The 22,562-nt window shown below is 38.8% G+C and overlaps 1 protein-coding gene across 7 annotated transcripts in view; it reads right to left on the bottom strand.

The window, feature by feature from the left end:
• Window positions 1–22,562, bottom strand: part of SLC38A9 (solute carrier family 38 member 9) — a 93,543-nt gene that overhangs the window by 51,389 nt on the left and 19,592 nt on the right. For 3 of the 7 annotated variants that reach the window (XR_013445813.1, XM_078067314.1, XM_036065688.2), the window contains exon 3: window positions 1,901–2,033. The exons of 2 other annotated variants lie outside the window; for them this stretch is intronic. Coding sequence is in view for 3 of the 5 variants with exons in the window: in XM_078067314.1 (XP_077923440.1) it covers window positions 1,901–2,033 (133 nt within the window). In the remaining 2 variants the exon portion in view is untranslated. Of the gene's footprint in view, window positions 1–1,900; window positions 2,162–22,562 lie in introns of those variants that run through there. 2 more of the 7 variants (XM_078067315.1, XM_078067316.1) reach the window with 2 other exon arrangements.

The raw sequence follows: 22,562 nt of genomic DNA, 5'->3' as shown, positions 1-22,562 counted from the left end.
CATTTTAGAATAAAAATATTAAGATAAATGAGGAAATTTTCAGAAATAAAAAGGCACAACTCCGTAAAATCCTGAGACATGTGGTTTCACATTGTTCTTCCCTTAAACGCCTTTTAAGAAAAATAATTTTGTAATTCTCAGGAAATGAGCCTGGATATATACATACATTCACTAAAAATGGTCATGTTTTGGGGTGTCTGGGTGGTTCAGTTGGTTAAGCGTCTGCCTTCGGCTCAGGTCATGATCTCAGGGTCCTGGGATCGAGCCCCGCATTGGGCTCTCTGCTTGGCGGGGAGCCTGCTTGCCCCTCTCTCTCTGCCTGCCTCTCTGCCTACTTGTGATCTCTATCTCTCTGTCAAATAAAAAAAAAAAAAAAAATGGCCATGCCTTACTGTTAATTCTAGATCACTGTTTATATACTTTTACTAGAGTCATCTCACTGTCAGTTAACAAGAGGTATTCAACTTGGTGTACAATGTTGACTTAATTTCCAGGCAAACAATGTCCATTCAGGAATAGACTGGCCCAGCTGGTATCTCTGAAGTTTGCTTCCACAAATAGAGCCTCTAGAAGGTCTGAATTAGACCCAGAGACATTGGATTACTTCTACTCCACAGAGGGCTTAGATAATTGTTATGGAACTAAGACTTTACTACAAGTACTGATATAAAGGCCTAGGGGAGGAAATAATGAAAAAATTGGGGGGAAAAAAAATGACCAGAATATTTTGGAAGTCATTACTCTGGTTATACAAAAGGAGATCTTAATACTTCATAAGACTTTAAGTGAGATATCTATGTTCAAATGATATCCCAATCCTTGTCCCTCCCTCAGTAAACATCTAAAGAGTATTGGTTCCCTTCTCCTTTTTTTATTATCAATAAAAATATCATTTTTCCTCCCAGAATGTTTCCATTTTTCCTTAAGCTTTCAAGTTTCTGCATATCTCATATGTGATGATTCTTATAAAGCAACCAAATTACTTCCCATATTTTTGATCCTAAAATAATAATACAGATTTTAGAAGATCAAAAGTCAACAACCATGGCCCATGGTCAAATCTGGCCTTCAACCTATTATTTTACAGCCTCTTTGCTAAGAATGGTTTTTATGTTTGTAATGATCATAAAACAGTAGTAGGGGTGCCTGGGTGGCTCACTCAGTTAAGCGTCTGCCTTCAGTTCAGGTCATGATCCCAGGGTCCTGGGATCCAGCCCCGAACTGGGCTCCTTGCTCGGCGGGGAGCCTGCTTCTCCCTCTCCCTCTGCCCCTCACTCGTGCTTGCTCTCTCTCTCTGGTGCTCTCTCTCTCTCTCAAATACATGAAATCTTAAAAAAAAACACAACCAAAAGTGAAGAAGACTATGCAATAGTATATGGCCCACAAAGCCTAAAACGTTTAGAATCTGCTCTTTGACCCTTGTTTTTGATCTACAAAAGGACATTACTAAATAGCAAAATATTATATATGTTTGTATTTCAGTTTCCCACTCCTGTAGAAAACGTCTAAAAACTTTTTTCCCTTGTAGCTTCAAACTTAATAACTGAACAGACTAATCAGATCTGTTATTATTTATGTTATTTATCAATGACCTACTAAAGTACTTCAGTAGTTTATTCTCTTCAGAGCTCTTAGGATTGGGGACTAGCAGAATTCAATCCAACAAATCTCTTAGGCTACTGTCAACATAGAGAGATTGTTTCAAATCTCTATGTCATGCTAGATAAGACTGAGCTAGCCTGAGATGTAAGATGTGTACTAATTACTATCTTGATTTTCCATGATGCCATCCTTGGAATATGGCCAGCAAAAAGTTCAATCACTGGGAGTTTCCCTTGCTTATGCTGTTCACTGTTCATTTCAACTTAACCTTAGACAATTAGCAATGTTTGCCCCTTACCAGTGCCTTGTCTGCAGGAGCAGTGAGCCGGCTGTAGTAATGAATCCTCTTGTTCATGGCAGAGGCATGGTCGCTAACCCTCTGAATGACATCATTCACACTGACGATGTTTGTGGGCTCTATATAGAAAGGCCTAGAGAAGGGAATATATACTTGACAAAGAACATTCAGCCAGAAATTCTGGAAGTCAGCCATTGAAGAAAATAACTTCTTGTCCTCCATTAGAAATGGGATGTACCAAGGCAAGGCATTCAGTTCTCACTTTTGGTGGGAAAAGAAAATATCACAAAAGAAGTATTATCCAATCCAAAGACTAAAGCTTTTGTCTCATAATACTATTATAAATACACTTTTTTAATCTTTAGGAATTTAGCAATAGGAGATATAACAGAAAGAGTTTCAGTCAGTCATTAAAAAGAAGTATAGCAGCTATCAGTTTTCAACAATGAAATTTAGACCCACACAGCTTTGAATATCCTCTCATAAAGCTTCTGGCACTAAATCAAAGAAATTATTGTCATAAATGTTCCTCTACTAAAGAGGAACTACTCTCTTCTACTAAAGAGTCTCCACTCCTTCTTTATGGGCCAAAATTACTTCCTATGACAAATAAAATATCTACTGCTTGGTTCATGTACTAAAGATTAGTAATCTCAACCACCTCCCTTGTGAAACTTGTCTGAAGTACTATCAAATGGAACATCAAGACACTAGAGATATTTTGCCTTATTCTACTTTATTTGGACTTTAGTAACAAATCCTATTATGCTATTATTTATGTGTATGCTTCTTTCCCATAACTATGTCCCAATCAACTGCAGATCAGGTTTTTAATCATGATTTTCAGTCACTAACCCTGCCAGTTCATTACCAAAACTCCCTCTGTTTGCTTCTAAACTTCCAGTAATATAATCCCAAACAGAAAGACCATGAAAAGGACTGCCCTTCTCCACTGATTCTCAAATCTCTCAAAGTCACAATGATATTGTGCCCCAAACTGCATATGCTATGCCCCAAATTGCATATAACATGCTATTTTCAAATTACACACAGATCCAAATAATGAAGGAAAAAAACCCTTAGATTTCTCTGAGTTCCATATAACTCTTCTACACAATGGGGTGCCTGGGTGGCTCAGTTGTTAAGCGTCTGCCTTCGGCTCAGGTCATGATCCTGGGGTCTTGGGATCGAGCCCCGCATCGGGCTCCGTGCTCAGTGGGAAGCCTGCTTCTCCCTCTCCCACTCCCCCTGCTTGTGTTCCCTCTCTCACTATGACTCTCTCTGTCAAATAAAAAACAAAAAACAAACAAAAAAACAAAACAAAGTCTTCTACACTTACAGTTCTGAAAGAAGCTTAAAATGTATGTTAGTCATAAGCTGTAATCATCAAGACAGTATGGTACTGGCATAAAAACAGACACATAGATCAATGGAACAGAATAGAGAAGCCAGAAATGGACCCTCAATTCTATGGTCAACTAATTTTCGACAAAGCAGAAAAGAATATCCAATGGAAAACAGACAGTCTCTTCAACAAATGGTATGGGAAAAATTGAATAGTCACATGTAGAAAAATGAAACTGGACCAGTTTCTTATACCATACACAGAGATAAACTCAAAATGGATGAAAGACCTAAATGTGAGAATGTGAGACAGGAATCCATCAGAATCCTAGAGAACACAGGCAGCAACCTCTTTGACCTCAGCCACAGCAACTTCTTGCTAGACATGTCTCCAAAGGCAAGGGAAACAAAGACAAAAATTAACTATTGGGACTTCATCAAGATAAAAAGCTTTTGCACAGCAAAGAAACAGTCAACAAAACTAGAGGGAACCTATGGAATGGGAGAAAATATCTGCAAACGTCTTACCAGATAAAGGGCTAGTATCCAAAATCTATAAAGAGCTTATTAAACTTAACACCGGGAGCCAGGGTGCCTCAGGGCAGGAAAGGCTTCTGCCGCCCCCTGAGGACCCAGCGCCCCTCCGAAAGCCAGGGCTGCATTTCCAGTAAGTTCTGCAGCCACCCCGGGGAGAACCTGGGCCCTTTGCAGCAACTTGGTGCCTCCTGGGGAGCGACAGAGAAGCTGCCTTGTTGGCTGAGTGCTGAGGAAGGGGCTCTGGGCGGCTTCCCAGGACATGCTGATGCAGGCTTGTTTCTGGGGAGAAATCCTGACCTAAATTCAGAGGAAGGGGAGCTGCATTCAGCTGGGACAGGAATACAGGCACTGCTGACTCTCAGGATCTTCTAGAAGGAGCAGCTGGGATCCCAATTTCCAGGTTCTGCTGGAACCAGAGCCCCAGAGGTCGGAAGAAGGAAAGATGGCGGAGGAGTAGGGGACCCTATTTCAACTGGTCCCCGGAATTGAGCTGGGTATCTACCAGACCACTCTGAGCACCCACGAAACCAGCCCGAGATGTAAGAAGATCTGGATCTCTACAAACAGAATATCGCAGGCGGTTGGTTTTGAGGTAGGAAGTGGGGGAGCCCTGATTCTGTGGGCAGATATCGAGGATAAACAGCAGCAGGAGGGAGCCTGTCCATGGGGATCCTACACCGCCGGTGAGCGACAGCCTCCTGCGCTGGGGACCGGGCACAGACTTGCAGACCGGTAGCGGCGGGAAAGGACTTTAGGGCAGCCCCCGGGGCGGAAACCCAGAGTGGCGGGGTGGCGCCAGCGAACTGGGAGCAGCTGGCAGTTTTAGAAGCACAAAGGGCAGAGACGTGCTCTGACCTGGAGGCAGGACTGGGGGCGCTGGGGAGGGGTGCACACCCCAGGCCGCTGCAGTTTATAGCAGCACGGACAGAAACGGAGACGGTGTGGCCTGGAGAGCTCACAGAAGAACAGACTGCGATCTCTCTGCTCTGAGGCAGAGGGTTCTGCTCTGACTCCCGGAAGAGACGCGGAAAGCCGCCAGGGAAAGCCACCAGAGAACAAAAGCCCCAAAGACTGATTCCCGCTGAGCCCATCCCCCCGCCACAGGAGGGCAGGGTAACTCCGCCCCAACAGGGTTGCCTGAGTAACAGCGCGGCAGGCCCCTCCCACAGAAGACAGGCTGGGAAAACAAGAGGCCAGCAACCCTAAGGTCCCAAGAAAACAGGTGCACCTTGCTTGGGTTCTGGTCAATAATTTGGACTCTATACATTCCCTCAAACACCCATCAACAGAATGACTAGGAGGAGGAACCCCCAAAATAGAAAAGACTCAGAGATCATGACTTATGCCGCAGATTTACAAATGGATGCAGATATAACCAAGATGTCGGAGATGGAATGCAGGCTAGCAATTGTGAAGACAATGGCTAGAATGGAGAAATCAATTAATGGCAACATAGAGTCTCTAAGGGCAGAAATGAAAGCTGAATTGGCAGAACTTAAAAATGCTATCAATGAGATCCAATCCAATCTAGATAATCTAACAGCTAGGGTAACTGAGGCAGAAGAACGAATAAGCGACCTGGAAGAGAATATAATAGATAAAAAGGGAAAAGAGGAGGCCAGGGAAAAACAACTCAGAATCCATGAAAATAGAATCAGAGGAGTAAGTGACACAATGAAGCGTTCCAATGTCAGAATAATTGGAATCCCAGAGGGAGTGGAGAGAGAGAGAGGACTAGAAGATGTATTTGAGCAAATCGTAGCTGAGAACTTCCCTAATCTGGGGAATGAAAGAAACACTCGTGTCCTAGAGGCAGAGAGGACCCCTCCTAAGATCAAGGAAAACAGGCCAACACCCCGGCTTGTAATAGTAAAACTCGCAAATCTTAAGGGCAGTTAGGGGGAAGAGATTCCTTATGTACAGAGGGAAGAACACCAGAATAACGTCAGACCTATCCACAGAGACCTGGCAAGCCAGAAAGGCCTGGCAAGACATATTCAGGGTACTAAACAAGAAGAACATGCAGCCAAGAATACTTTATCCAGCAAGGCTGTCATTTAGAATGGATGGAGAGATGCAGAGCTTCCAAGACTGGCAGAAACTGAAAGAATATGTGACCACTAAGCCGGCCCTGCAAGAAATATTAAGGGGGGTTCTATAAAAGGAGAAAGACCCCAAGAATGATACGGAACAGAAATTTACAGAGACAATCTATACAAACAAGGACTTCACAGGCAACATGATGACAATAAATTCATATCTTTCAATAATCACTCTCAACGGCCTAAATGCTCCCATAAAATGGCACAGGGTTGAAGATGGGATAAAAAGACAGGACCCATCCATATGCTGTCTACAAGAGACTCATTTTGAACCTAAAGATACATCCAGACTGAAAGTGAAGGGATGGAGATCCATCTTCCATGCCAACCAACCTCAAAAGAAAGCTGGGGTAGTAGCAATTCTTATAACAGACAAATTAGATTTTAAGCTAAAGACTGTAGTTAGAGACACAGAAGGACACTATATCATTCTTAAAGGGTCTATCCAACAAGAAGATCTACAATTGTAAATATCTACAGCCCCAACATGAGAGCAGCCATCTACATAAGCCAACTGTTAACCAAAATAAAGAGTTGCATTGATAACAATATGTTAAATGTAGGAGACCTCAATACTCCACTCTCAGCAATGGACAGATCATCTAAGCAGAAAATCAACAAGGAAACAAGAGCTTTGAATGACACACTGGACCAGATGGACCTCATAGATATTTACAGAACATTCCACCCTAAAACAACAGATTACTCATTCTTCTCGAGCGCACATGGAACTTTCTCCAGAATAAACCACATACTGAGTCACAAATCAGGTCTCAACGGATACCAAAAGATTGAGATTATTCTCTGCATATTCTCAGACCATAATGCTTTAAAACTGGAACTCAATCACAAGAAAAAAATTGGCAGAAATTCAAACACTTGGAAGCTAAAGACCACTCTGCTCAAGAATGTTTGGGTCAACCAGGAAATCAAAGAAGAACTTAAACAATTCATGGAAATCAATGAGAACGAAAACACATCGGTCCAAAACCTATGGGATATTGCAAAAGCGGTCCTAAAGGGGAAATACATAGCCATCCAAGCCTCACTCAAAAAAATAGAAAAATCCTGAATTCACCAATTAACTCTACACCTTAAAGAACTAGAGAAAAAGCAACAAATGATGCCTAAGCCACGCATTAGAAGAGAAATAATTAAAATTAGAGCAGAAATCAATGAATTAGAGACCAGAAACACAGTAGATCAGATCAACGAAACTAGTTGGTTCTTTGAAAGGATTAATAAGATTGATAAACCACTGGCCAGACTTATCCAAAAGAAAAGAGAAAGGACCCAAATTAATAAAATTATGAATGAAAGGGGAGAGATCACGACTAACACCAAGGAAATAGAAACAATTATTAGAAATTATTATCAACAACTATATGCCAAAAAACTGAGCAATCTGGATGAAATGGAGGCCTTCCTGGAAACCTATCAGCTGCCAAGACTGAAACAGGAAGAAACTGACAACCTGAATAGGCCAATAACCAGTAACGAGATTGAAGCAGTGATCAAAAACCTCCCAAAAAACAAGAGTCCAGGACCTGATGGATTCCCTGGGGAATTCTACCAAACATTCAAAGAAGAAATAATACCTATTCTACTGAAGCTGTTTCAAAAAATAGAAACAGAAAGAAAACTTCCAAACTCATTCTATGAGGCCAGCATTACCTTAATCCCCAAACCAGGCAAAGACCCCATCAAAAAGGAGAATTTCAGACCAATATCCCTGATGAATATGGATTCCAAAATCCTCAACAAAATCCTAGCTAATAGGATCCAACAATACATTAAAAGGATCATCCACCACGACCAAGTGGGATTTATCCCCGGGATGCAAGGGTGGTTCAACATTCGCAAATCAATCAATGTGATAGAACACATTAATAAGAGGAGGGAGAAGAACCATATGGTCCTCTCAATTGATGCAGAAAAAGCATTTGACAAAATACAACATCCTTTCTTGATTAAAACTCTCCAGAGTATAGGGATAGAGGGAACATTCCTCAAGCTCATAAAATCCATCTATGAAAAACCCACAGCAAATATCATCCTCAATGGGGAAAAGCTGAGAGCCTTTCCCTTAAGATCAGGAACACGTCAAGGATGCCCACTCTCACCACTATTGTTCAACATAGTACTAGAAGTCCCAGCAACAGCAATCAGACAACAAAAAAAATAAAAGGTATTCAAATTGGCAAAGAAGTCAAACTCTCTCTTTTTGCAGACATGATACTTTATGTGGAAAACCCAAAAGACTCCACCCCCAAATTACTAGACCTCATATAGCAATTCAGTAATGTGGCAGGATACAAAATCAATGCACAGATATCAGTTGCTTTCTTATACACTAACAACGCAACTGCAGAAAGAGAAATTAGAGAAACGATTCCATTTACAATAGCACCAAAAACCATAAGATACCTCGGAATAAACCTAACCAAAGAGGGAAAGCATCTATACTCTAGGAACTACAGAACGCTCATGAAAGAAATTGAAGAAGACACAAAAAGATGGAAAAATATTCCATGCTCATGGATCGGAAGAATAAACATTGTTAAAATGTCTATGCTAGCCAGAGCAATCTATACCTTCAATGCCATCCCGATCAAAATTCCAATGACATTTTTCAAAGTGCTGGAACAAACAATCCTAAAATTTGTATGGAATCAGAAAAGACCCTGAATCGCCAAGGAGATGTTGAAAAAGAAAAACAAAACTGGGGGCATCACGTTGCCCGATTTCAAGCTATATTATAAAGCTGTGATCACCAAGACAGCGTGGTACTGGCACAAAAACAGATATATAGGCCAATGGAACAGAATAGAGAACCCAGATATGGACCCTCAACTCTATGGTCAAATAATCTTTGACAAAGCAGGAAAAAACATGCAATGGAAAAAAGTCTCTTCAATAAATGGTGCTGGGAAAATTGGACAGCCATAGGCAGAAGAATGAAACTTGACCATTCTCTAACACCATTCACAAAGATAAACTCAAAGTGGATGAAAGACCTCAATGTGAGACAGGAATCCATCAAAATCCTAGAGGAAAACATAGGCAGTAACCTCTCTGACATCGGCCACAGCAACTTCTTTCAAGATACATCTCCAAAAGCTAGTGAAACAAAAGCAAAAATGAACTTTTGGGACTTCATCAAGATGAAAAGCTTCTGCACAGCAAAGGAAACAGTCAACAAAACAAAGAGGCAACCTACAGAATGGGAGAAGATATTTGCAAATGACACTACAGATAAAGGGCTGGTATCCAAGATCTATAAAGAACTTCTCAAACTCAACACCCAAAAAATAAATCATCAAGTCAAAAAGTGGGCAGAAGACATGAACCAGACACTTCTCCAAAGAAGACATACAAATGGCTAACAGACACATGAAAAAATGTTCGTCATCATTAGCCATCAGGGAAATTCAAATCAAAACCACATTGAGATACCACCTTACACCAGTTAGAATGGCAAAAATGGACAGGGAAAGAAACAACAGATGTTGGAGAGGTTGTGGAGAAAGGGGAACCCTCTTATACTGTTGGTGGGAATGCAAGTTGGTACAGCCACTTTGGAAAACAGTGTGGAGGTTCCTCAAAAATTTAAAAATAGAGCTACCGTATGACCCAGCAATTGCACTACTGGGTATTTACCCCAAAGACACAGATGTAGTGAAAAGAAGGGCCATATGCACCCCAATGTTCACAGCAGCAATGTCTGCAATAGCCAAACTGTGGAAAGAGCCAAGATGCCCTTCAACAGACGAATGGATAAAGAAGATGTGGTCCATATATACAATGGAATATTACTCAGTCATCAGAAAGGATGAATACCCAACTTTTACATCAACATGGATGGGACTGGAGGAGATTATGCTAAGTGAAATAAGTCAAGCAGAGAAAGTCAATTATCATATGGTTTCATTTATTTGTGGAACATAAGGAATAACATGGAGGACATTAGGAGAAGGAAGGGAAAAATGAGGGGGGGGGAATTGGAGGGAGAGATGAACCATGAGAGACTATGGACTCTGAAAGACAAACAGGGTTTTAGAGGGGAGGGGGGAAGGGGGATTGGTTAGCCCGGTGACAGGTATTAAGGAGGGCACGTACTGCATGGAGCACTGGGTGTTATATGAAAACAATGGATCGTGGATCACCACATCAAAAACTAATGATGCATTGTACGGTGACTAACGTAACATAATGAAATTAAAAAAAAAAAACACAAAAAAAATTAACACCCAAAAACCAAAAAATTCAATCAAGAAATGGGCAAAAGACATGAACAGATGTTTCTCCAAAAGAAGACATACAAATGGCCAACAGACACATGAAAAAATGCTCAACATCACCCGGCCTCAGGGAAATACAAATCAAAACCATAATGAGATAACACTGCATACCAGTCAGAATGGCTAAAATTAACAACTCAGGAAACAACAGATGTTGGTGAGGATTCTGAGAAAGAGGAACCCTCTTACACTGTTGGTGGGAATGCAAAGTGGTGCAGCCCCTCTGGAAAATAGCATGGAGGTTCCTCAAAAAGTTAAAAATAGAACTACCCTATGACCCAGTAATTGCACTATTAGGTACTTATCCAAAGGATACAAACATAGTGATTTGAAGGGGCACATGTACCCCAATGTTTATAGTAGCAATGTCCACAACAGCCAAACTATGGAAAGAGCCCAGATGTCCACTGAAAGATAAATGAATAAAGAAGATGTGGTATATATCTACAATGCAATATTACTCAGTCATCAAAAGAATGAAATCTTGCCATTTTCAGCGAAGTGGATGGAACTAGAGGGTATTATATTAAGCGAAGTAAGTCAGAGAAAGACAAATACATGATTTCACTCATATGTGGAATTTAAACAAAACAGATGAGCAGAGGGGAAGGGAAGGAAAAATAAGACAAAAACAGAGACGGAGACAAACCAGAGAGACTCTTAATTATGGGAAACAAACTGAGGGTTGCTGGAAGGGAGTGGGTAGGGGGATGGGTTAAGTGGGTGATGGGCATTAAGGAAGGCACTTGATGGAATGAGCCCTGGGTGTTATGTATAACTTATGAATCACTAAATTCTACCTCTGAAACTAATAATATACTATATGTTAATTAAATTGAATTTAAACTAAATTTGTTAGTCATTTCTGGAGACAATCTAATTTTGTGGAAGTACTTGAAAAACCAAGTGACTGAAATTTTAGTTTCTGCTATTTTTCCAACTACTAGATATTAGAGAAATGATAGTACAGATGTTAAATTTAATCCTGTCTCTCTAGTTAGTATACAGAATCTCTGAATCTTTCTTTTGCTATTTATTCTCCACCACAGCACCTAAATAGGATGGGTACTTCCAGTTCAATCCAACATATATCTTAAAGTTGAGCACTTACTAGAGCAAATATGTGGCTATATAGATCAACATGACAGTCTATCTCTACTAAGCATATGATTATAAGTGAAGTAAGGGATGTCAATAAATCTGAAGGTGATATAAAGAAAACAAGAGCATCAGAGGCTGAATAAACTATCCCTACTTATAAATTTGGTAGCCTTAGATAACTACCAACCCTCCCAAAACATTATTATAGTGTTCTATATAAATTGTATATCTACTGTGACAGCAGTACTAAAAAGCAGTGTAAAAATATTTATGTCCAGGAGACAGTTTAATCATACCTGGTTTCACAATCTACAAAGCATTCATTTCTTTTTTTGCAAGAATAATACCGCACAAAATTCAAGAAAGAATTACAGCTTTAATGCCAACATAAAACAGAGATTGTAATTAATCAAGGATTACTAAAAGAGACTAACAAGTATGATATTAATAGAGAGATGTAGATGTTCTATTTGTAGCTTTTTACTCTGAAAATCCAACAGTATTAATATCAACCACTAAGTTGGCTTGAAGGCTTGCTGAAAAGCAGTCCAGGAAGTGCTACATTTTTTGGCTCCTGGCCTCTAACAGAAGTGTTAACTGTACCAGTTTAGTTGGCTTGGGTACTATGAGAGCAGAATGACTCTGAAAGTTTTTCTTTTCCAACAGTTTTCATCAAGATGCTGAGTGCCTGTTCAAACAAATATTTTGGAATCTTTTCAAAACAGATTCTCTTAGAAAATATCCAACTCAGCATATTTTAACTAAATTATTAGAAACATACACGCTTAAGGCTCCATCTGACAGAGCAAAAAATATAAATTACCTTTCTAAATTGAACTTCAGTTGGTTCTGAAAACACTTTTAAAATTAATAGTATACAGAAAACAGTATTAAGAGTAAAATACTTCTGAAACTTGGGCTTTTTCTTTTGAACATGGTTTCACATGATTGCTCCCTATCAGTGTTACTTCCCAAATGAAATGTAGCTCAACTGTGCCAAAGTAAAAATAAATTATGATATTTCATGTAGAAATTATATTTGTTTTACCTTATAAATACGTATGGTCATGCTACAGAAGAAAATGCTTTTAACATTTAGCAAAATTTTTAAAATATTTAAAAATGTGATTCAAAATCCCATATTTTCATTTAATACCCTTATAAACAGAGGAACGTTATTTCTACCTCACACCTTTTCTAGGTTCCACTCCTTAAATTCCTTAAACATTTTTGGCTTTTAAATTTGTCTCCACCCTTCTACTGACCAGTTATGCTTCTCTGAAGTTTAGCAATAATCCCATGACTCTTAAGGTTCATACTCAATAATGAAGACCTATGACTTAAAGCTGTTCTTTTATTCACATCTCTATGAAAGCTGAAGCACTCCAACACCTGCTAGACTGGGGTAGGTTGTTAAAAAATGAAAAGAGAATCAAGTATTCAAAAATCTCAAGCAAAATAAACATCCAAAATAATGAACCCACTGTACATGTCTCTTCCTGCTTGGTAAAACGCTATGTCTGACATGCAGCTTTTTAATAAAGACAGAAAGGGAGTTAATCAAGTCATTGTACCTAGAAATTCCTTGCTGCTATAATAAAAATACTGGTGACCTGTAGCTTGCTAATGTGTTTATCACTTCCTCTGATGCTTATACAACATCTTTTTCCACAAAAACCCTGCTCTACACTCCAATTTCACTCATTATTATCAAAGGCTGAGCCCAAGAATTATTTCTATTATGGTTAATTAATTTGTACTGGTTCTTAAATTTATTAAATAGTATTTAAGTGCCAAGCAAGTATGAAGCATAGTTCTAAATATTTAACAATGAATAAGACATAAAACCTGAAGGATCATAATCTGCTGGAGGAGATAGGTAGGTAAGCAATTCCAATCCAGAGGGAAAAATAGAGAGAGAGTGAGTACTTATGAGCAACAGTGGGAGCAAGAAAGAGTGGACAGAGTTGTGTGGTACTAGGTATGTACAGTGTACTATGAGATCAAACAGAAGGAGAAGCTAAACAACGTCTGACAGATCACTGAGGAAGTTACAGCTGAGGTGAATCCTAAAAGATACAGAGTTCCTCAGATATGGGAAAAAGTAAAGAAATAGTGTTTCCAAAAAATATATAAAAGCATGTAGAAATAACCAGGAGAGAGAGCATGATGTATTTTTGAAAACTCTAAGTAGTAGGAAGAAAAGGGGTAAGACATGAGGTAAACCTGGGCAAGGACATGGAGGACTTCACATACCAACAAAGGATATGATCCTATAGGGAAGAACCCCCCAGTCTTGGTATCCTCTGCTGATTCCTTCTCCAACCCCAACTCTCGAATAATCAGAGTAATCCAGAGTTTAATCCATTGACATTTTCTTTTCTCTATCTAGACTCAATCTCCTGGTGGACTAATCTAGTCATGTAAATATAAATATCATGTATATGCTAATGGCACTCAAACTATTATCTCTAGCCTGAACTCCTGATTCATGTATCAGGCCGCTCTTGCCACCCCCTCTCCCCCACCCCATCTCTTGGACTTCACTGCTTAAAATACTAATCACACTAGCCTCCTCACAATTCCTGAAACACTACAAGCATGCACCTACTCCAGGACCTTTGTTACTAATTTCAGGTAAAACACAAAGTTTCTGAAGGCCTTTCCCCTAAATATCTGCGTGGCTTGCTTCTTTACTTTTTGCAATTCTTGCCTCACTTGAGGAATGAGGTATTTAGCTACCCTTGACAGCATAGCTAAAATTTCAACCCATCTTCTCCACCCTTGTCATTTTATATATCTTCTCTGCTTTACAATATCTCCTTAACATTTATACTATCTAACACAATATATACTTATTTATTATTGGTTGCTTCCAGTAAATATAAGTTCCATAAGAGCAGGGATTTTTGTCAATTTGGTCACTCTTATATTCTCAGGGGCTAGGATAGTACTTGGCATATCATAAAAGCTCATTAGAATATGGTGAGTAAGATATGGTGTATTACTTTAAGAAAAAGTCTATTTTGAAATAATTTTTTTAAAGTAAACTCTATCCCCAACATGGGGCTCGAACTCACGATCCAAAGATCAAGAGTCGCATGCCCTACCAACTGAGCCAGCAAGGTGCCCCAATATTTTGAAATAATTTAGAGTCACAAAGAAGTTAGAAAAATAGTACAGAGTTCCCATAAACACTCCACTCAGGTTCCCCAATGACGGTATCTTACATAACCATAGTACAATCATCAAAACTTGTATTACTTTTATTTATTATTATTTTTTTAAAGATTTTATTTAGGTATTTGACAGAGACAGTGAGAGAGGGAACACAAGCAGCGGGAGTGGGAGAGGGAGAAGCAGGCTCCCTGCTGAGCAGGGAGCCCGATGTGGGGCTCGATCCCAGAAGCCTGGGATTGTGACCTGAGCTGTAGGCAGACGTTTAACAACTGAGCCACCCAGGTGCCCCAAAACTTGTATTACTTTTAAAATTAGGAAAAAAGTTAATGAAAAAGTATGGGGATAATTCTTTCAACTTTTCTGTAGGTTTAAATGTTTAAAATAAAACTTGGGGGAAAAATGATGGAGGGAGTAATCAAAGTGTTAAATACTGTACAAAATAAGAAGAAGCAACCTATACAAAAATCAATTTAGTGTGTTATCCTCAAACCAATTAAACAGTTTTCAGGAGGACAGAATGATTAACACCATGTCAACTGCTACCGCTATGTCAAATGAGATGAGAACTGATCAATGAAATGACCACTGGTGACTGTGATGTGAGCAGTTTCAGTGGAGTAGTAAGGGCAAAAGCCTCTCTGAATTAGGTTCAAGAGAAAAACTGGGTATGTTAAGTATAAATAATCCTTGCAAAGAGTTTTTTGTAAAAAGGAGTGAAAGAAATGGAGTGGTAGCTAACGAGTTAAGGATAAATACTTCAGAAAGCATAATAAAAAGCATAACAAATACAATAATCACCCATAATCCCACAATGAGTAACCATTAATAACATTTTGCCAACCTCATTTTCTTGCAAGAAACATGAGATTCCATTCCATGTTCACCAGAATTGCTAAAATATTAAAATCTGACAATACCAAGCACTAGCAGGAGGTAGAGTAATGGAAACTCTTACACACTATAGTGGGAATGTAAACTGGTTTAACTCCTGTAGAAAAGAGTTTGGCATTATCTAGTTAAGTAGAATATACACATACATACATCCTAGAAAAGTTCTTGCACATGTATGCTAAGACACACATGTAATAACATTTATAAGAACATTAATTGTAAGATCTCTACACTGGAGACAACCCAAATGTCCAACTAGAGTAGAATGTATACATAAACTTCAGATAGTTATAAAATACCAGAAAGCATGGGAAAGAAATATTGTTACATACAACTTGGATGGAAATTACACTGAACAAAAATTCTAAAATAATACACATAGAATGATCTCATTCACATGAAGTACACAAAAAGGTAAAACTGAATTCAGTATTTAGGGATACAGAAACAATAAATAAAAATAGGGAAATGGTCACACAAACATCAGGAGAGTGGTTACCTGTAGGGAGGAAGGAGGATGTGTTTGGTGAAGGACACATGAGGAACTCTGGGGTGCTGCTGTTTCTATACCTTGGTGTTGGCTGCATAGGTGTTGGCTTTATAATTATTTCTAAAATTGTACATATGGGGCGCCTGGGTGGCTCAGTTGGCTAAGCATCTGCCTTCATCTCAGGTCATGATCCCAGGGTCCTGGGATCGAGTTCTGCGTCAGGCTCTCTGCTCAGCGGTGAGTCTACTTCTCCCTCTCCCTCTGCCCCTACCCCTGCTTGTGCTCTCTCTCTCTCTCTCTCTCAAATAAAATCTTTTAAAAAATAAAATTAAAATGTACATACATGGGCGCCTGGGTGGCTCAGTTGGTTGAGCGACTGCCTTCGGCTCAGGTCATGATCCTGGAGTCCCTGGATCGAGTCCCGCATCGGGCTCCCTGCTCGGCAGGGAGCCTGCTTCTCCCTCTGACCCTCCCCCCTCTCATGTGCTCTGTCTCTCTCATTCTCTCTGTCTCAAATAAATAAATAAAATATTAAAAAAAAAAAAAAAAAGTACATACATGCTACACAGTCTTCTGTACATATATCATGTGATAAGACTTCAAAATACAACTTGAATTAACACATTCTTTCAAAATTTAGTAATGAGATGAAAAGGGACCAAAAAAGTCTTTTGTATTATACAGAAATTTACTGGTTATCTTTTGGCAAACTACCTTAATAAAGATGTGTCAAACTTAAATACAAGTTACCTACTTTTCTATAAAAAGACAACTGTTCCCAATTTGTTAACCCCTCCTGTGATGGCAAGTTGCTATCAAAAGTATGCTACATGGGTACACAGCATGCATTAAAAACCTAAAAGCCTACACATATTTAAGTAGGCTCCACGCTGGGCGGGGCTTGAACTCACTATCTGAGATCGAGACTCAAGTTGAAATCAAGAGTCCGACGCTTAACTGACTGAGTCACCCAGGCGACCCAAGAAAGTAGCTGCTTTTTAAAAATTCACATGAGCAGAGAATATTCTGATAATGGATGTTTAGAAATGTTTCCATTGTACATAATTTTATTGCTGAAAATGATGTCTGTCACCAATAAAAACTCCTATCTGCAATCTTACATACATGGATGAAACTTTTTCTAACATTTAAAAACTTCCGAAGTATGTAAATGGCTTTTGAATCTGTTATTAAACATAAATAAGTCAAAATAATAATTGTAATAATGAAGCAAATGGTATTTATTCCATGTAATACAAGTATGGAATAAATCTTGGTATTTATTCCGTGTAATACAAGCACCAATCAGTATTTTCACTATAATGTGTTTAAGAGTATAAAATGTTTACAAATCAGTGAAATTAAACATTCAAAATATTTCAAAAATGGAAATTTGCAAACATTATAAATCATCAAATAAAACATTAGTTTATATAACATTTTTAAAAAAGATCTGTTTATTTATCTGAGAGAGAGAGTGAGCGAGAGAGAGAGAGAGAAGGAGCAGGAGGAGGGGCAGAAGGAGAGGGAGGAGCAGGCTCCCTACTGAGCAGGGAGCCTGATATGGGGACTTGGGATCATGACCTGAGCCAAAGGCAAGGTGCTTAACTAACTGAGCCACCCAGGTGCCCCTATATTAACATTTTTTATAAACTTTATAAAAAACTGCAAAGGTTTGAGGCACCTGGGTGGCTCAGTTGAAGGAGCGACCAACTCTTAGTTTCAGGTCAGGTCATGATCTCATGGGTCATAGGATTGAGTCCCATGTCGGCTCTGCACTCAGCGGGGAGTCTGCTTGAGATTCTCTCCCTCTGCCCTCCCACCACTCGCATGTATGTTCTCTCTCTATCAAATAAATAAATAAATCTTTAAAAAAATGTAAAAGTTTATAAACCTTTTAATAAACTTCAGGACCTTCCTCAAATATTTAGTGCCCCGTCAGTGGAGGGTTCAGACCAGATGGGCAGCTCCTCCACTTTGGACAGAAGCTAATGGGTTGTAGCAGTTTTGATTTCTCCCACAGTTAACCTGGTAAAGATGGTTCTATTAAGTTCTCTCCTTCCCCCAGCAGAGAGATTAGCCACCTTCTGAAGACTCTAATTCAGTGCCTTTTCTCCCCCTTCTCCAGGTGTGTGTGTGTATGTTGGGAAGTAAACGCTGCAAGTAAGTGGAAAGTAGAGCTAGGACGATGCGAGAAATGAAGGAAAGGAGAGATTGCGGGATAATGTGGAGAGAGAACCAAAAAAGGTGAACAAAACCACTGGTTGTTTTCAAATTAATAGTATTAAAAAACACTATTTTGGACTTTAAAATTAGCATAGAATACTAGAATATACAAAACAGTACTGCCATCACTCGATGTAAGAACTGAGTGACATCAGGGAGAATGAAAATCTACCAGGCAAATTTCAACAAAAACTTCCACATAATTGTTGGATGATATGCAAATGAACTTCAGATCAGTTTGAATTACTGTGTAGCAAAGTGTTACAAAATATTTTAAGATAATAGAGCATAGGGGTGCCTGGATGGCTCAGTCATTGAGCGTCTGCCTTCAGCTCAGGTCATGGTCCCAGGGTCCTGGGATCCAGCCCCGCATTGGGCTCCCTGCTCAGCGGGAAGCCTGCTTCTCCCTCTCCCACTCCCCCTGCTTGTGTTCCCTCTCTCACTGTTATCTCTCTCTGTCAAATAAATAAATAAATAAATAAAATCTTTAAAAAAAAAAGATACTAGAGCATATTCAATTGTTATTGATAATATACATGATAAAAGTATTAATATACTGTTCATAAATAAAATTTAAAGCTAATTTTATCAAGATCACTGTATCTTATAATTTTTATGCTTTATAAGGTACATGATATGTAAGTTCAGTAGTACATATACATAATTTGCAAATGAATACCCACATGTATGCACACACACATACATATTCAGTCCCATTATTTTTAGATTGTTATTTTTATTTTTTTAACTGATAAGGGTGGTCTGATGAAAAAAATAAATGTTAATAAACCCCAGGTTGAAAATTACGGATTCCTTATTTTAGAACTCCAAGCTTTACTTAGCTGCAAGTAAACAACTTCATCAACACCATGTAGACATAGAACTTCACCTGAATATTAATTCTCAGGCCTGTATATCTTAATTAAATATAGATTCTACTAAGAATGAATTTCAAAATTCTTTCAATGCAATTCAAGCTTCCAAATTTTGGTTTACAAAAATACGTAAACTGGGGGTGCCTGGGTGGCTTAGTCTGACTCTTGGTCTCATTTCGGGTCGTGATCTCAGAGTTGGGCTCCATGCTGGGTGCAGAGTCTGCTTGAGATTCTTTCTCTTCCTCTCCCTTAGCCCCTGCCCACCTGGCACAGTTGCTCACACACTCTCTCTCAAATAAATAAATAAAACCTTTTAAAAAAATCCATAAACTGGTTTATGGGGAGCTTAGGTGGCTCAGTCGTTAAGTGTCTACCTTCGGCTCAGGTCATGATCCCAGGGTCCTGGGATCGAGCCCCGCATTGGGCTCCCTGCTTGGCAGGAAGCCTGCTTCTCCTTCTCCCTCTCCCACTCCCCCGTTTGTGTTCCCTCTCTTGCTGTGTCTCTGTCAAATAAATAAAATCTTAAAAAAAAAAAAAATCCATAAACTGGTTTAATCCAACTGTCCTGAAAATAAACAGTCTCTTCTTTTATGGCTACAAAATGATCACTAACAGAAATGTGAGGATTTTTGTCTTGTTTTTAGTATCAGCACTGGATTGAGGCTAAAAGAATTAAATAAACACCAAGAATCAAGGTAGAAGCACTTGTAAGCAAATACCAACATATATTCTTCCATTTTTCTCTAGGTTGATATAAAATAGTACCACCACCATCACTGCATCCTATCTTCCACCTAGAAAAAGCAGACCCACAAACAGGACATGGTGAGTGACCTCAACAAAGGAAGATTAGGAATGTGGGAAAAATTCCCAAGACAGCATAGTTCTCCAGCAACTCTTCCTTTTAACTGCTCTATGAGAATGCAAAAATAAATCACAAATTGTCTCAATTAACTTAAGTGCAATAAATTAAGAATATCATTAACTTAATATTTTGAAATAAAGATTTGTCTTAATTATAAATAAAGGGTAGGCTTCAGCCTGCAATGTCATGCCAATTACTACTCCCCTTCTTACACAAATCTACCAAAAGAATTTCTGGAAAAGAAATAAAATTTCCTGTCTTGTAACCTAAATATTCTCCATTAAAAAAAAAATGGGGAAGAAGAAAAATGCCAGGTCAGCATTTTTAACTAAAATTTCCTTTCCTTAAAAACTGGAAAGGTAATACAAAGAGGTGAAAAATTAAGTAAATATAAATACTAAGATAAAATCTTATTTTTAATATATACATGTGATTCTTCAAATGAATATTAACATTGCTTTGCTATGTTAATTCAATTGCCTAGAAATTGAAAACACTAAAAGGAGAATTCATCTATTCTTTAAACAGATCACCAAAGAAAATAAGCCTCTTTCTTGCTCCTCACCCATAACTTAAGAAAGGGCTACTACACATCAAGCCTTAGATATCTTCATCATGGCTCAAGAAAGGCAGATGGCTAAGAGAACTTCTGCTTTGCCACTGGAAATACACTAGCAACAGATGGTCTATCCAAATGGTCATTCAGGTGATAAAGGATACATTTTCAACACAGATGGCAAATATTGTAGTAGGCTGATCAGAACCCATTGTTAGCTATATGGCATGTTACTCAGCCGACTCAGCCACAGTAACAGAATAGACCATAAAGGCAAGAGTCCACTGTGAAATCTGCCCTGCTAACTGGCTTCTATTAACCAACTTTTACATATAGGAAAGTTTTATAAACAAAATATAAGAGATATTTTAGGAAAAAAGAAAATAAACAGTGCTAGAAAGGGGATTGTGAAATAGGAACTTTCATACATTGCTGGTAGGAATATAATGTGGAACAATCTTTGTAGAAAACAATTTGGCTGTAATATGTATCAAAAGCCTTAATTGTGTTTATATCCTTTAATCTAATAATTATACTTCTGAGACTCTACTAGAAGGAAATCAAAATATGGTATGTACAAAGCTGCTAATCAGCATTATTTTAAAAAATTATAAACAGCATAATATTTAAACATTATTAAGTTATGATACATTTAAATTCATATTTTTTAACATAATGTTTAGAAAGAACCCTTGGGGTGCTCAGGTGTCTCAGTCGGTTAAGTGTCCCACTCTTGATTTTGGCTCAGGTCATGATCTCATGGTCGCTCAGCACAGAGTCTGCTTGTCCCTTTCCTTCCCCTTCTGCCCCTCCCCCTCACTCTCTCTCTCTCTCTCTCTCTCTCTCTCTCTAAAAATGAATAAATAAATCTTGGGGAAAAAAAAGAATTCTTCATATGAGAAAATGCTGACAATACAGTTTTTGGGGGGACGTTTCAGTGATTTTTAAGCACAATTTTTACTGTAAAACTTTTTACTTCTCCTTGAAACCTGGTACATTCCCCTTATACATCATTCGGGCTTCAGTCTCTATCCCTAGAGTTTATGGCAGTTAAAATCCTTGGATAACCTTGCCAAAGGACTTTAGGCTTGCATCAGGGGCATGAAGTTTGGGGAAAGGCTAGAGATTGTTTTATTGTCCAAGGGGCCATTTTGATCAGAACACTTATTATGAGAACAGTTTTATTAGAAGCAGTTGTGGGGGCAGAGTGAAATTAAGGTGAGTAGCCCTTACTTTCTAACTTTTCCAGAAACAAGGCAAGAGGTATCCCTAGGAGTCACAGCAGTAGAAAGTACGTCCCTATGGTTGCTTACACCCAAGTCCCTAAAACCCATTCTTAAAGATCACAGGTTGGTAGATTATGGCAGGATACGACAAATCCAGTCTACGACATGTTTTATTGGATCACAGCCATGTCCACATAATCTTGTATTCTATGGCTACTATCACCCCACAATGGCAAAATTTAATTCATAGGACCAAAAAGCCTAAAGTATTAACTATCTGGCCCTTTATTAAAAAAAAAGTTTCCTAACTCCTGCCATAGACCACTGAAAGTCTCCTTAGGGACTTAGAGGTGGAGATAAGGACTTCTATTCCCCTTCCTGGTGGGCAAAGCGGATAAGGAGGGAGGAGGCCTCATGCCCTTGTCACATCTATGTCAGGGAGTATCTGAATAGGTTTTTCCTTTAGAAATGTTTGTAACCAGATGTTAGTAAACTTCATCCAGCTTAATCCTTTAGAAAATCTACCACCAACATATTACAAACAAAACAAAAATCAAATGAAAGAACTTCAACCTCAGTCAAAACAACTGCCACAACAAATGTTCTTACCCAGAGCAGTGCCTTACAGAAAGCCCCCCAAACACCTAGCCATCAGTACTACAAATGGCCTCATTGTATTCCTGGCTGGGCTCAGCCAGACCCTAGAGCATAGTTACTCATAGGGATGTAATTCCACAGGGTTCTTGGTAATCTGGCTCAGAATGGGATAAACCAGTATTTTTCCTAATGAAAAATGAGTACTGAGTTAAAAAAAAATAAAATCAAAATATTTATAACTGCTCATCATAGTGCTCCCTTTTTTTCAGTGTGTACCTATCTCCTTCCCTGGAGGTAGGGGCTGTGTTTGAGCACTTTCTCGCACACTACAGGAGCTTAGCGAATGTTTACTGACAAAAGGAAAACATATA

Source organism: Halichoerus grypus, chromosome 2 (assembly GCF_964656455.1).
Source record: "Halichoerus grypus chromosome 2, mHalGry1.hap1.1, whole genome shotgun sequence".
Taxonomy (NCBI): Eukaryota; Metazoa; Chordata; class Mammalia; order Carnivora; family Phocidae; genus Halichoerus; species Halichoerus grypus.
This window is presented reverse-complemented; position numbering and strand designations above follow the sequence as displayed.